This window comes from Mauremys mutica, chromosome 7 (genome assembly GCF_020497125.1).
Source record: "Mauremys mutica isolate MM-2020 ecotype Southern chromosome 7, ASM2049712v1, whole genome shotgun sequence".
Lineage (NCBI taxonomy): Eukaryota > Metazoa > Chordata > Testudines > Geoemydidae > Mauremys > Mauremys mutica.
In genome coordinates, this window is record NC_059078.1 from 58338531 (window position 1) to 58354387 (window position 15857).

Consider the following 15857-nt stretch of genomic DNA (forward strand, 5'->3'; position numbering starts at 1 on the left):
GAGCTAGAACCCTGCGCTGGCTTCCCAGAGCCCCCATTTGTTCCCTCCCCGCTAGAGGAGGAGTCTTACCTGAAAGTTGCCAACCATGGTGAGGCCGGCAGCGCAGATCCAGCCTGCTGCCAGCCCCAGGGTGTTGAGGAGGGACGGCCCGCAGCACTCAATGACGTGGGCGTATCTCAGCAGGCCAACGAGCATCACTGGGAGATGGAGACAAGACATCCTGTCAAACACACGCCCACCAGCTGCAATGTCTCACCTCCCAGAGCCATCTTTGCCCTGCCTGAGCCTTCCCAAGGGGCAGGAGAACAAGGAGCTCTTCGCCCACTCCTCTGTCTTGGAGAGGCCAAGCAGACCCCTGGCCAGCAACAGCTACCACCTGGAGATGATGACACAGAAGCTCCTTCTGTCACAGGGCCCAAGGGCCAAATTCGGTTCATTTCAGCCACAGCTCCCGGCCTTGGGGCGATGCCAGGGGCCTTGCCAGCCCTCCCAGCACATACTACAGGGCAATCTACTCCTGCTCCTAGGGCCGGAAGCTGGGAGTGCAGTGGGGAGGGTGAGGAGAGCAGAAGCCGAGGCCCCTTCTCAACTTGCAAAGATTTTGGATTAAATGTTCTCCGTGGATGAAGTGCAGACTCAAAGGCCCTCTGCTAAAGAGCTTACAATGCTTCAGGCCAGATCTGACATGTAAAACTTCACACACAGCAGTGGGGAACTGAACCTCGCCATGCACGGCTCTCCTAGGGCCAGGCTGGGGGAGGCACCAGTCGCACAGCAAGCTGCTGGGGCTCTAACAGGCTGCAAGGGGCGGGGGGTCTGTGACACTGATGCCAGGTTGCAGTAGTTACTTGACCTGGACTTCGACACAGAGAACTAATCCACGGCACTCAGCAGCAAGGGATCAAGGGCCAGGGAGAGCTGATGGCCCTGCGTATGGGAAGGGCAGCGCTGCCCTGGCCGGCTGAGCTCCTGCAGCTGTGTGTCCCCATCCCTGAGCAGCACAGACTTACCCATGAACGAGCCCAGGCTGCAGATCAGGCTGAAGAAGCAGCTCTCCGGAGGGAAGGTGCCACACTTGCTGGGGAAAGGAGACCGGGCCTGTTAGAGATGCCACACGGCACCAGGCCTCGGGTGGGTCACTAGCCCAGGGGAACCAGGCCGGCTGGCAGTGCCACCAATAGCTGGGGCAGCTGCCCTCCCAGCCCTGGCCTTGCTGCCCCACTTGCTGCCTCCATTCCCCCTGGCTGATCCGTGGCTGTTTGTCATCCCCAGTGTGGTGCTCCTGGCTGCCTAGATGTGGTGCTGAGGGTGCACAGGGTGGGTCTCATTAGGAAGCGCTGGAGTGGGATGGGCTACTCACAGCTGGCACACCCCCACACTGCACACCATGCTGCAGCCAGGTCCCTGATGGGCTGGACTCGCAGAGGGGTGCTTGGTGGAGGCAGGAGGCTCTTCACTCCTTTGGTGCCCACCTGCATCCACGGGCAACTCTCACCTCCAGCCCACAGGACCAGGGCTGGGGCCCATCCCCAGTATGGGTGCCACAGTGGGATGGTGGCAGGTGCCACCCCTCAGCTGGGATCCTGCCCATGCAAACTGGAGATCCTTGGAGCTGCTGTCCTGGCCAGCACCCCTGATGGTTGCTGGGGCATTGCCTGCTCCACCCGTGCCCTCAGAGAGTGCCCCGCCATAACCTGCCCCTCAGAGCACCCCCCACAGGGCACAGAACACCAGCTGCTCCCCTTGCATCTTCATGCTCTGCAGAGCCATGGCCAGGTGCTGAGGGGCGGAGACGGGCTGCCCAGGACGGCAGGGCACCGGCCACATGCGCTGTGCCTGGCAAAGGGGAGGGCTTGGGAGTGCCTCACTTCAGGCCAGGTGGGTGTAGGCAAACCAGCACTTCAGACACAGCCCCTGAGGCTAGTCACCACACACACACACGCCAGAGACCCCTACCTCCCTGTGCCAATCCCCCCTGCTTCCCCCCCCCCGTGCCCTTCTCCCTGCTCCCAGATCAGGACTAGCTGAGAGGTTTGGAGGGGGCTGGTGTGAAGACTCCCTGGGCAACAAGCTGGCCCAGCAGAGGCCCTGGGGCAGGCAGAATGGGCGGGGTGCGGGGGCTGGAGCTCCAGGCGGTCTCTCCCCAGCTGGGAGTGAGCTAGAGCCTCCAGCGAGCACCTGACCTTTCCCCCACTTCGCAAACAGGAAGCCAAGGGGAAATTCCAACCCCAGCGCCCACTTCTACTTCATGCAAGTCCCCCCCCTCCTCCTCCACCACAGGCGCTGCAGAGCCCGGCCTCCCATCCCAGGGCACACACACACACCCCGCTCACACACCCAGCGTGCCACACACACACACGCACACTGCTCACACACCCAGCGAGCCACACACACACACACACTGCTCACACACCCAGCGTGCCACACACACACACACACTGCTCACACACCCAGCGTGCCACACACACACACGCACACTGCTCATACACCCAGCGTGCCACACACACACACCCAGCATGCCACACACTCGCACACACCGCTCACACACCCAGCATGCCACACACTCGCACACACCGCTCACACACCCAGCGTGCCCCACACACACCGCTCACACACCCAGCGTGCCACACACACACACGCACACTGCTCACACACCCAGTGTGCCCCCCACACCTCACACACCCAGCGTGCCACACACACACACCCAGCTCACACACCCAGCATGCCACACACACACACCCAGCTCACACACCCAGCGAGCCACACACAAACACACTGCTCACACACCCAGCGAGCCACACACACACACACACTGCTCACACACCCAGCGTGCCACACACACACACACACTGCTCACACCCAGCGTGCCACACACACACACGCACACTGCTCATACACCCAGCGTGCCACACACACACACCCAGCATGCCACACACTCGCACACACCGCTCACACACCCAGCATGCCACACACTCGCACACACCGCTCACACACCCAGCGTGCCCCACACACACCGCTCACACACCCAGCGTGCCCCCCCACACCGCTCACACACCCAGCGTGCCCCACACACACACACACACCGCTCACACACCCAGCGTGCCACACACACACACACACACAAAGCTCACACACCCAGCGTGCCCCCCCCCCACACCGCTCACACACCCAGCGTGCCCCCCACACACACCGCTCACACACCCAGCGTGCCACACACACACACACACCCAGCTCACACACCCAGCAAGCCCACACAAACACCCAGCTCACACACCCAGCGAGCCACACACAAACACACTGCTCACACACCCAGCGTGCCACACACACACACACATACACTGCTCACACACCCAGCGTGCCACACACACACTGCTCACACACCCAGTGTGCCCCACACACATGCACTGCTCACACACCCCCATGCCACAAACACACACATGCTGCTCACATTCCTGTGCCACAAACACACGCGTTGCTCTCACCCCACGTACCATAAACACACACGCACTGCTCACACACCCAGCACCCATTTCTACTTCATGCAAGCCGTCCCCCTCCTCCTCTGCCACAGGCTCTGCCGAGCCCGGCCTCCCATCCCAGGGCAACACACACCGCTCACACACCCAGTGTGCCACACACACTGCTCACACACACACACACACACAGCTCACACACCCAGTGTGCCCCCTCCACAACACTGCTCACACACCCAGTGTGCCCCCACACACACTGCTCACACACCCAGTGTGCCAAAGACATGCACTGCTCACACACCCAGTGTGCCAAAGACACTGCTCACACACCCAGGGTGCCACAAACACACACATATGCCACAAACACACAGATGCACTGTTCACACCTAGCATGCCAAACACACATTCGTACTGCTCACACCCCCAGCATGCCACAAACACACACACACTGCTCACACCCCCAGCATGCCACAAACACAGACGCATTGTTCACACCCCCAGCGTGCCACAAACACAGACGCATTGTTCACACATCCAGCGTGCCACACACACCCCCCATGCCACAAACACATGCTCAGGAGGAGCTTTCTGCAAGCGCTCGCAAACACTACAGAAATGCCCCAAGACACCTTACCAGAGACCCCTGTTCCATGCACCCAGCACCCCCTCCATTCCCAGGTGTGCACGCTACCCACCAGCCACAAACCTCTGCACAGAGCCCATCAACCACACACACACACACACACACCACTCTTCCACACAGAGACCAGCTCCACGCAGACCAGTCACCCCTCCCACACGTACACACGGAAAACCCCCCAGGAGTGGAGTTTGTGGAGGGATAGCAGAACCCCAGATCACTGGGGCAGAGGGATGGCTTCCCTACGCTGCAAGCTCCACAGCACTATAGCCATGGAGATGCCTCCAGCAGGGCCGCCTTTAGGGCGATTCACCCCATTCCCCAAATTGGGCCCCGCACCCGTAAGAGGGCCCTGCAACGTCCCTAAGGACCCTCTGCCGACGTGCTGCCGAAGGCACCAGCAGCTAATTGAGCTGCCGCCCAAGTCCCGCCACTGTCTTCAGCAGCAGCTCTTTCGAATCAGGCCCCGCAGTGCCTAAAGCCGGCCCTGGCCTCCAGACCTCAGCCTAACCCCACCTGGAGCCGTTTCCCCTCTGGCTCCTCGAGAAGGATCCTGTTCATGACTGGCAGGAATCTAGCCTGGACTCGCAGGTCGTGCCAGCTGCTACGGAGCCCTGACCATCACCCCCACTCAGCACTGGGTTCACCCAGCTGCTGCTAACCGAGACACAGCCACTTGGCGACCTCTCTGGCTGCAGAGCCCCAGGGGCACCAGCTCAGCAGCACCTGCGGGCACCCACTAGGAAGCAGCTCCGAGCTTCAGTGCCAGTCCTAGCTCCCGAGCCACACAAGCAGCAGGACTCCTTCAGTGCAGGCTCTGCCAGCCAGATCAGTTCAGCCCAGTCCCTTCACTCCATCTGCAAGACAGACTCCCTGCCCAGCTACACTCCATCCCCAGCACCTGCTCAGGGGTCGGCCTGGGAGCCAGCAGAGCTACACCCCATGGGTTGTTCTCCGGGCCCCTAGCAGTAGCATGGGATGGCAGCAGTGCCTGGGCAATGCCACCCCTCCCACCCTCTTGCTCCCGGTCTCGCTCCCTTTCCATTCACAGCGTGCTGGCAGAGGCCGACAGGGCTGGGAGCTCATCCCTAACGAGCACTTGGCACTCACAGCCACAAATGAGGCAGATGAGATCCGCCACCTCGGGCAAGAGGAAAAGTTGTCAGCAAGACGCTGCAAGCAACAGGAGCACAGCTCCTGGCAGTTCCAGGAACAACCTGCCCCCCCACTCCACAGTTCCAGGAACCGCCCACACATGTGCACTGGACCAGTTCAGCAGGCACTGGATTGCTGTGCCATTTGGGGGCATTTTTGTTCTTACCTGACCAGAGGAATGTGATCCAGAGTGCAGCATGAAATGGGGCCGTCCAGCCCACAGGACTGGTTATAACTCCTGGGGAGAAGGGAACAAGGCACATTAGATAAGGGGTCAGTACTTGTCGGACACCAGACTTGCTGAGCCCACCAGCTTCTGCAGATTTTAAGCCTTCATTAAAATAAGTTTCCCAGCCTTGCTGGCTGCAGAGAAAACCAGCCTAACATGACTCCATACAGTGCCATCTGCCTGCGTCTGCAGCCAGGCTGACACAGCTCAGAACTGGGGCCTGACCTCAGCTGGCTTAATGGGACACCCGCACGGAAGCTTACCAGTGACACGTCAGTGCTGCTAACAATTTTGCTGCAAATCCTTTCAGCAAAACCCTTTTAGCTACTCTGGTATTGGGGGCAGAGTCCCTCCTGCCCCTGACCTGACTCCTCTCCAGTTTCCCCAGGATCACTACAGACAGCATCAAGCACAACTCAAGGGAGCGCTGCGGTTCGGCTCACGTGGCATCTGGATGCTGCTCCAAACAATCAGAAGCTCTTGGACCCGCTAAGCTGAGCTGTTGGGCTCCCTGGGGAGATGGCACAGGCAGGGCGCTGCTCACTGGCAGGGGTTGACCCCTCTGCTCCCAGTGGGACCCTGGAAGCTTAGACGCCCCCGAGAGAGTTACAAATGAACCCAAGTCCATCCTCTGGACAGGCTCAGTCCATGACCCGGGAGAAGCTGCAGGGCAGTTTGAGTCTTGGCTGATGTTCAGATCAGCTCTCCTTTTAGCTAATCAGATTTGCCCAGCTGAGTCCACGGTCCTGTGCCAAGAAGTGGCTCATGGGGCAATACCCATTTGGACAGCTCCAGCCAAACAACCCCAGGGCCCGAAGCCAGGGACCAGGATGTGTTTTCTGCAGCAGTTTAGTCCCCATCTCCCAAGAGCAGGTGGAGACGGGCTGCCCATTAACTGTGCCCATGCAGTCCAGGAAAGGGGGCCTAACTGCTTCCTCCCCATCAAACAAAACCAGAGAGACGGCAATGCTCCCGTCTGCTCACTAAAGCCACACGTCAGTGAGGAGCAGCAAGGGCAAACGTGCAGGGATCCCCGTTTCACAGCACTCTCCCCAAGGAGCCCTGCAGAGCCAGGAAGGTGGGCTGAAGATAAAGCCAGAGGCCTGATGGGACCTCTCCCCAGGGCTCCTAGCTGTGTGCATGCATACAGCCCCTTCCGCAGCTGGCCGCTCGCTACGTGGAAATGGCCCGCGGTTCACACCTGGGCAAATGAGTCCATCTTGTGGCCCATCCCCACATGCCTGTGGAGAGAGGTGACTCTCACTGAGAGGATTTACAGCTACAGCCACAGCCTCTCTGTGCAGGTAGGGAGGAGCCACACATGGCTTTTTACAACCAGTGCGTCTATTGCCCCTTGATGGAAACTAGAGCAAGCGGCCAGGGCAGAACCAGGGCCAAGGGCAAGTCCTGAGCCAAGCTCTGCATCGCAGAGAACCGAAAGGCCAGAACAGCCAGAAAAATCACTCAGAGAGCCAGACGCGATCACAGGGAGCTGTGGGGAAGTGCCAGGATGGAACACAAGCCAAGCTGCCAGGCCAAACCCAGGGCAGGATTTATAGCTTTGGCCAATCAGCCAATCAGCAGTCGCTGTCGGCGAGGGACCAGAATGGCCAGGTCAACATGCAGAGTTGGGAAACCCTCCGAACACGGGACCAGAAGGGGCCTCGTGGGCAGCAAGTCCAGTCCCAGCCTCCCACCCCCCCACCGCGAGGAGAGGACGAGTGGCCTCCCTGAAATCAGACAGACGACGAGCACAACTGCCACTTCTCAGCTGGCCCCAGCCCCAGGAATGCTTGTGAACAGCGATGGCCGCAGCCCCAAGTCCTGTGCATCGTTACAGACCCTCCAGGGGAACTTGGAACCACCTGACCTCCTCAAATGAGCCCCCAAATGCTGCCCTCTCACCCTCGGCATGGTCCCAGGTGGGCAGAGGGATGACTGTTGAGTAGGGGAGTCTATACAGCTCTCGAATACTGGAGCAGACGGGCATGCGCACACCCCTCCACGGGCGAGCTGCTTTCTCGTGGGTCCTGTCTTCATGTGGAAGGGCACACACGTGCCCCGGGCCGCTCTGCAGAAGCAGTGGGGCGAGGAAGAAAGGAAGGGGACCCACACCTCTTCCCATTTGACCTACTGAGGCCCCTCCTGCTGCTCCAGATAGATGGGTCTGTGTGTGTGCAGTGGAGCTGTAGCCGCGCTGGTCCCAGGTCTCCGTGTGGCAGCCAGTGGAGAAAGCCAGCCCTGTCAGTGCTGCCTCTAGGCGAGCCGTGCATGGCAGGGTTCAGATCCCTGCTGCTGTGTGTGAATCCAGCCAGACTCGCAGGGTTGGCTCCGGCTGCTCTCTCGTGTGGCTGCTGAGTTTCCACTGGCAGAGGTGATGGTTTCTCCAAGTCCTTCTAAACAGCTAGTGCTTGTGGGAAAAGGAATGTGAGATGTTTAGGCTTCTGGGATGAGTTGAGTGTGCTGGGAAATTTAGACAGGTGTATAGGATGATAATTACCCTATGAGGTCACAGCTGTGCTTGAGTGAATCTAATTAACCAATTTGTTATTGCCTGATTGCTTGATAACTGTATATAAGAGCATGCTGGGATGGAATAAACAGAGCTCTGCTTGTGATCAAACTGGTTGGTCAGACTTTGTTCCTGCTCCTGCGATGCAACAAATGGTGGAGAAGCTGCGGGCAGTGAGGACCTGTTACCTTGTAAGGCATTGGTTCATGCTTTCAATTACCATGACATCTATGAAATGGAGCTCCGAAGCCGTTGTATAGACTCCCTTAAAGATATTGTGTTTAAGAGGTATAGCCAGACTATAATTTTAAATCTCTGAACCGGATGTGCTTGTAATGGTTTCGGTGGCCTGAAGAAGAAGAAGAAAGGAAAAAAAAAAAAAAAAGGGGGAGGCGCACCTGAGTCTCAGTGTTGAGCAGCTGGGACGTACCTGAGTCTCAGTGTTAAGTGGTGGCCGCAGGGCGTCCGAAGGGGAGGCGCACCTGAGTTCAGTTGAGCGGCTGGGAGCCGCAGGACGCCCGAAAAGAGGGGCGCACCTGAGCTCAGTATTGAGCGGAGCCACAGGGCGTCTGAAAAGGGAGGCGCAGGACGCCCAAAAAGGGAGGCGCAGGACGCCCGAAAAGAGGGGCATACCTGAGCTCAGTGCTAAGCGGCTGGGAGGCGCAGGATGCCCAAAAAGGGAGGCGCAGGATGCCCGAAAAGGGAGGCGCAGGACGCCCGAAAAGAGGGGCGTACCTGAGCTCAGTGCTAAGCGGCTGGGAGCCGCAGGACACCCGAAAAGGGAGGCACACCCGAACCTAGAAGTGAGCAGCTATATGGGAGTCGTTGTGTCAGCGGAGCAGGAGAGTGTTAAGATGGCGAGTGTGCTGTCTGGGCGCTTGGGGAAGCGCTTTCTGCTGGGTGTTCGCGTTTCCATGCCCAGTTCTTTGGCAGACAGGATATTGGGGACAGTTCAAATCCCCACGTTGTAGGCGGAGCTCAGCAGAGTGTTTTTTCACCTGGCTTTGTATGAGGGTGATTGGTGTAAGAAGCAGGAAGAGGAGAGCAGCATGATGCTCAGCTTTCTAGACTTGAACCGCTTACAGTTTTACTCAGGACAAAGAGTTTACATCATCTATAATGGGCGGGAGTGCGCTGGTCTGGTAGAGCAGCACAATCAGCTGAACGATGAGGTGCAGGTGCTGCTCCTGGAGCAGGGAGTGCACACCTGCTGGAAGACAGAGGACGTGAGATTGGCTGAGATGCAAAGATCGCCGCGGAACCAGAGCCCTCAGAGGAGAACTGTTTGTTAACTTTGCCAGGACTTTTCTTGTTTGATCTTTTGTGAATGAGTTATTTGTTTGAGCTGTGTTTGAAAGAAATTTTGTGTTGGCTGTATAGCATTTAATGTATCATGCAATTATTATTTAGAGTACACATAGAGTATAACCCTGATCTAATGACCATGAGTTAACTAAAAGTATGCATACTATAAGGGATAATTGATGTTAAGAGTATGTTTTGTGTTTGTTGTTGTGTTTTGTGTTGTTTGTTCTGGCCAGAATTGTTGTTGTGGTGTTAAGTATGATGTGTTTTCTTTAGGACCTCCCCCCACCCTCAGTGTCAGTTTGATCGCCTGACATCTGAGGGATGTTAACAGAGAGGGGGGAATCCTGACTATTTGTTGTGTTTTGTTTTTCTTTTGTTTGTTTGGTGATTTTGGGGTTATATGTTAAGGATTGCATGATCATATAGGTTGGTTTTATAAGGTTCAGAATTAAAAGCCTTAAATGGCTTTACAATGTTTTTAAATATTAATTTGTTAAGTTTTATTGCACGCTGTGGTACTATAGACCTTGAAAAAAATATTGGAAATTATGCCAGCAGACATTGCTATCCAGATTATATCAAGTGGTAGTTAGAAGTATAGAAGAACATATTTCTCCTGAATAAAGTGAGAGTAACTTCTCAGAAAATATTGTTTGTTAATTTTGGTTTGTGATAGATTATAGTGTTATGTTGTTATGAGTTGGAAATGTTTTGTTAATACCTTTATTATTTTTTTCTCTTCTTTTTTCTTTTCTTTTTCTCCCCTCTCCTTTTGATTTTGAATAAAGGGGGGAGGTGTGGGAAAAGGAATGTGAGATGTTTAGGCTTCTGGGATGAGTTGAGTGTGCTGGGAAATTTAGACAGGTGTATAGGATGATAATTACCCTATGAGGTCACAGCTGTGCTTGAGTGAATCTAATTAACCAATTTGTTATTGCCTGATTGCTTGATAACTGTATATAAGAGCATGCTGGGATGGAATAAACAGAGCTCTGCTTGTGATCAAACTGGTTGGTCAGACTTTGTTCCTGCTCCTGCGATGCAACAAGTGCTGACTCCCAGGGATCTCCTGGCCCCAGTGCTTCCTCCCCACCCCCTCTGAGTATGGGGCAGATGCACAGGAGAGACTGTGTGCACAGTGCAGCCACTGGGACCCGTGAGCTGCCCAAGGTGAAAACTGACCGCATGTCATCACAGAATGAGCTGGTGCTGAGACAGCCTCCCACGCTGCCAAATTCTGTCATGGCAAAGCATTAGAAACCCCATCCCACAACAACAGCGCAGCCGCCCGGCGACCCCAACCCCTCCGCTACAGCGCAGCCGCCCGGCGACCCCGACCCCTCCGCAACAGTGCAGCCGCCCGGAGACCCCGACCCCTCCGCTACAGCGCAGCCGCCCGGCGACCCCGACCCCTCCGCTACAGCGAAGCTACCACGCTACCCCGTCCCCTCTGGAACAGCGCAGCCACCACATGACCCCGTTCCTCTCCACCACAGCACAGCCGCCCAGGAACCCTGTTCCCCTCCACAACAGAGCAGCCACTACACGACTCCATCGCTCCCACTACAGCACAACCACCACATGACCCTGTCCCCTCCACAACAGCACAGCCACCACACGACCCCGTTCCCCTCCGCCACAACAGCGCAGCCGCCACACGACCGTGTCCCCTCCGCTACAGTGCAGCCATCACATGACCCCATTCCTCCCGCAACAGTGCAGCCACCACACGACCCTGTCCCCTGCGCTACAGCGCAGCCACCACACGATTCCGTCCCTCCCTCTACAGCTCAACCACCACATGACCCTGTCCCCTCCGCTACAGCGCAGCCACCACAAGACCCCGTTCCCCTCCGCCACAGCACATCTGCCCAGCGACCCCGTTCCCCTCTGCAACAGAGCAGCCACTCTGCTCCTCCACAGGGCTGCCCTTTGAGCACAGGAATCCGCTGGCTCCAGGGCAGAAAGGGCCAATTGCCCCCGGGTGGGAAAGGAACCAGCCTGCCCCTAGTTCTGCCACCACGACTGGTTTTGCTGACAAACCAGCCAGACACAGCAGCAGACGCAGAGGCCAGGCCAGCGAGTCCTGAAGAACCTGTTAACAATCTTTTCACCCCAGTGCTTTGGCAGGCGGAACACCACATGGAGCAGAGAAGACCCTGGGTCCCCTGAGCCAAATCCAAGCTGACCTGGGCAGGCCCTGGGCTCCTGTGCTGCCCTGTCCCCTCCAGGAACTGAGCCAGGGACCCCAGCTCCTCTGCCATCCCTCATCAGACAGATCTCCCCAAGCCAGTCGCCAGCACTGAGCCCTCACAGCAGGCCCTAGAGACGGAGGAGAGCTGGCCAGGCCAGTCCAAGGAGGAGAGACCTTCCAGAGCTGCAGGAAGGCTGGGCTGTACGAGGTCTCTTCCCTTGGAATCAGTTGTGCCCCCATGCCAAAGAGGCACTGTCCTGTTGGAGCAGACAGTGCCCACAGTAAAGAGCCTAGGCAGCATCCAGGCGAGTTGGGGCATTAACCCCACACACCTGGCCAAATGCCACCTGGGTGGTTGCATCTTGCTGCTTCTGTTCTCCCTGGATTATTCAGCTGGACGTGGTAGCATTCTTCAGTTCCTGTCCTAAAACTGTCACTGTGCACTGCGAAACAGCTCTCATGCTCCACCCTTGAGAAGGCTTCAGATGAATAACCACTGCTTATATTGACACAAGGCTTGTTGGAAAGCAGTTCAGGTTGCTGTGTGTACGTACACACACACACACACACACACACACACACACACACACACACACACAAAGTTAACCCACCTAACAGCACGTACCCTCTCCTCCCGCATCCCCCACCATTACCATGACTACCGGACACCACAGCCCATCCACGTTAACCTTAACTCTGCCCTTTTCTGCCCTCTGCACACACTCCTCAACTAGGTTATCCCCCCATCCCGCAGCACTGGCAGTTGTGGATGTTGGCTGCAGCAGTGGGTTGTTGGCAGCAGGCAGCTTGGTAAATGGTTGTGTGCAGAAGGGAGTGATGAAGGACTAGCATCCCCAGGGAAACATGTTCCAGCCCAGAGATGGTTGCATGGGAGCCATTCATGTGTCTCACCAGCAAGGGATGCAGGGAGAGACAGTCACACTTCTAACATTCCACACTTACACAGCCCTTTGTACGATCAAAGCATTATACAGACATTATTCACCCTCCTGACACCCCTGGCAGAAGGAGAGTGCTATTAACCCCATTGCACAGATGGAGAAACTGAGCCACCCAGGGAGTTGGTAGAAGAGCTGGGAGTAGAACTCTGGACCACCCTGACTTATGACCCTTGGCTCAATCCTCCAGGCAAAGCAGGAGAAGTGGGGAGAGGAGGAGAGGTGTAGGGGACAGAGCAGGAACCCATCCATCAATTTTCAGGAAGCTCAAAGCTTGGACAGGCCTCCAGACAGGGTGATGGGGAGGGCTCCAGCAGGGTGGTGGTGGTGGTGGTGGTGGTAGGAATTCTCTGAACATGCAGTGCTGTCCTCCCCAGCCTGCTGCAAAGGGACAGAACCCCCTGCAGCCAGGCTCCTGGCAGCCCAGCGCCCTGGGAACCTGCCCCAACGCCCCCTTCCCTCATCTGCTGACAGCACAGGGCGAAACATCTCCTCCCAGTCTCAAGGGGAAGTGGCGCTGCTCAGGCTGCTCGCAGACCCCCCGGGGCCCAGGGGATCCATCCCCCTCCCCACCCCAGGTTGCTGCTCCCCATCTGGCTCCCGTGCTAAATGATCATGACAGATTTCTATAGTATCCTTCAGGCTGGACTCCCAAAGCACCCAGCAACAAACCCATCGGAAACTGCATGCTGGAGCTGCTGCAGCCAGCCCTGTATCGCAGCCACCTCTGGGCCAGAGCCTGAGAGCTGTCTAGCTGCACCCAGCAACGCTGCACAGCCATTGAGGATGGAAAGCGGAGAAAGCCACCGTGGCCAAGTGACCACGCAGGTGGTTGACAGAACACAACTACCAAAGCTGAGACCCCAATTTCTCTAGAAAAGGGGCAGTGGGGAGGGGAGGGTTCATGTCCACAAGGAACAAGCAGCTGGGTTTTAGGTGCCAGCTGAAAGTGCCCCTAGGACCACGTTTGGACACTGGTTCTGTACTGACTCAGGAAACAGCAGCAATTCCTGCGTCACCTGAGCCGGCCCTGCAGGTCTCCCAACCAGGTACCAAACATGCTGGACCCTGCTTAGGTTGGGAGACCAGGCAGGATCCTTGTCGGGGGGGCGGGGGAGGGGGAGGATTGGCTCCTGGCTCTGTCTGGCTCAGAGTGGGCCTTTGCCCACTCCAGAGCCTGTCCCGTGCTCACTCCTAGGGCCCTGCTGCCCAGCAGGGAGACCCAAAGCACAGGCTTGCCAAATCCGGCTGGGCAAAGGGCAGTTCGTTCCCACTGATTTGCACACCTCTGCCTGCAGATGGCCTGAAACAAGGCTATAGTGCAGAGAGCCCCGGCTACTCCCCCAGGGCCCCCTCTGGCACTGCAGTGGCTTAGCGGAGTGCCTGGCCCAGCAGGACTCCCAGAGCCGGTCCAGTACTTCTGACCCGCCAGAGCTGCCTCTCAGAGCTGCAGGGCTAAGGCTGGATTGGGGCAGGGGGTCCCAGAGGGCTGCAGGCTCAGGTCTCCCTCCCTTACCATCAGACAGAAGTGATGTGTGAGCTGCTCCGAGCTTGGCCAGGGAACGCAGCAGCAGCACCACCCTGGGAGATGGGCCAGGAATGCAGGAGCTGGCGAGGTGGCAGGGGGCCTTGGTCAGTTGCTTACTTAGCTAACAGTTCCCTCTCCGCCTGCCAGCCATCCCAGGGAGGCACCGCTCCCCGCTCAGCCCAGCAGGAGCTGAGCATGGCAGATATTTACCTGCAGATCCCAGCCACCCTAGGGCTCCTGGCATGGAAACAGCTTGGTGGCACGGGGCTGTCCCTCAGACCAGGCCGCATGACGGGCTCCAGCTGGAGGCAGGCCCATGCCCCCGAGCTCTCTCCCAGACTTGGGGGGGTAGGTGAGCCAGGAAGGTAGGAAGCTGGAACAAGGCCAGGCCCTTACAAAGATCTGAACTCAGGTCACTTCCCACTTTGATCAACTTCCGCTGTAACGCTTTCAGGCACTCCCTTCATCCGCAGCACAACCTGCTCCCCACCCCCCGCAGCCCTTCCCTGGCAGACAGACAAGCACCCTCCCAAACGGGCCTACACCCAGCATCCACACACACGTGTACCACAGCTGCAGCTCTGCAAACCCCAGCAGCACTGACACCGCCCACTCAGGGCTCTATAGGCACAGTGGGCCTTGAACCCATGTCTTCCAGATCCAGAAAGACAGGCCCCAGGCATGTGAGTTGGAGGCCTATGTTACACAGCTAAGCAGTTTAGATTCTCCCTGGTAGACGGCAGTAGACCATTACGACTGGGATTTCAACAGAGCCACAGGGTGTCTGGCATCCAGTTCCGTTAGGAGCCAGGCTCCCAGCCTAAAATTCCATCTGACCTTACAGATGGAGGCCTCCTTCTCAGCTCTATAATTAAGGCTGAGTTTCACAGTTAAAAGAAGGTGTTGTCTTTGCTAGGCTGGTGGTTCTCAGAACTCCCCTGTGTACTAGAGAGCTCAGTCTCTGCCTTACTGGTGAGCTACAACTGAATCTGTTTGGTAACCATAGAGTTAAAAAGGACTTCCCTTTGGAAAGCTTAGAATTGGCATTTTTTCAGACCCTTCTCGTTTCCATGTGGCTCTGTTTTCCAGCCATGAAACCTCAGAGATGGGGAGCTAAGCAATCTCTCCTGCATAGGTTTGTTTTTTCAAAATTAAAACCAAGTTCTTTAGCATTACTCATCGTCAGCATTCTGTTTATGCTATGAAGCCAATGGAGAAAAATGCGTTTGTCTGAAGACAAAATAAAATATTCTGCAGGAAATGGCAGTGTATATTTTTTTTTCCTTGCACCGAGAGCTGTATACACCCGCCAGAATACACTAACCCGTCGCTTCTACGTCTGAGCTCTTTACGAGATACAGCAAGCCAAAAATGATTCAGAAACATGACCAAAAGCAAGCCAATTTTCTAATCCCCACCTTTCCCCAACACCTGGTCCGATCTGTCCATAACTTTCCAGAAAGGTCGACCCTCTGCTAAGATCTGCCAGGAGAAGCTGCAAGGTCGGTTTGGTTTTGGCAAAGTTGTGGGAGGGGTACATTCAGCCTCAACAGAAGAAAGTAGCCAGTTCCAACCTTTTCCATGAAGACTCACACCCCTCAACGATTCCCTTAACTGCCTATTTGCAGACTTTTTCATGCTCTGGGGGGTTTGAGTGGAAACCTTCTAACAAGGGTTACATTATTTACTGGAGCCGCCTTGCTCACATACTGACCATGTTCTGGTGGGGGGCTTTATATAGCACCAGTCACACGGCCAGATCCTAAAGGGCTTTGAATGCTTGAGGCTCATCCTGCTGGCCCCTAACGCACGTGACTAGCTTTACTCATATCGGCAGCTCCCTTGAAGCCAGTAGGCCC

The 15857-nt window shown here is 56.7% G+C and overlaps 1 protein-coding gene across 5 annotated transcripts in view; it reads right to left on the reverse strand.

Moving 5' to 3' along the window:
* LOC123375054 (transmembrane protein 150A-like) overlaps positions 1–15857 on the reverse strand; it is a 39638-nt gene that overhangs the window by 12011 nt on the left and 11770 nt on the right. For all 5 annotated transcript variants that reach the window (XM_045025635.1, XM_045025636.1, XM_045025638.1 and 2 more), the window contains exons 3-5: positions 5435–5506; positions 1011–1078; positions 70–197 (exon numbers count right to left, since the gene is read on the reverse strand). In XM_045025635.1, coding sequence (XP_044881570.1) covers positions 70–197; positions 1011–1078; positions 5435–5506 — 268 coding nt within the window. The remainder of the gene's footprint in view (positions 1–69; positions 198–1010; positions 1079–5434; positions 5507–15857) is intronic.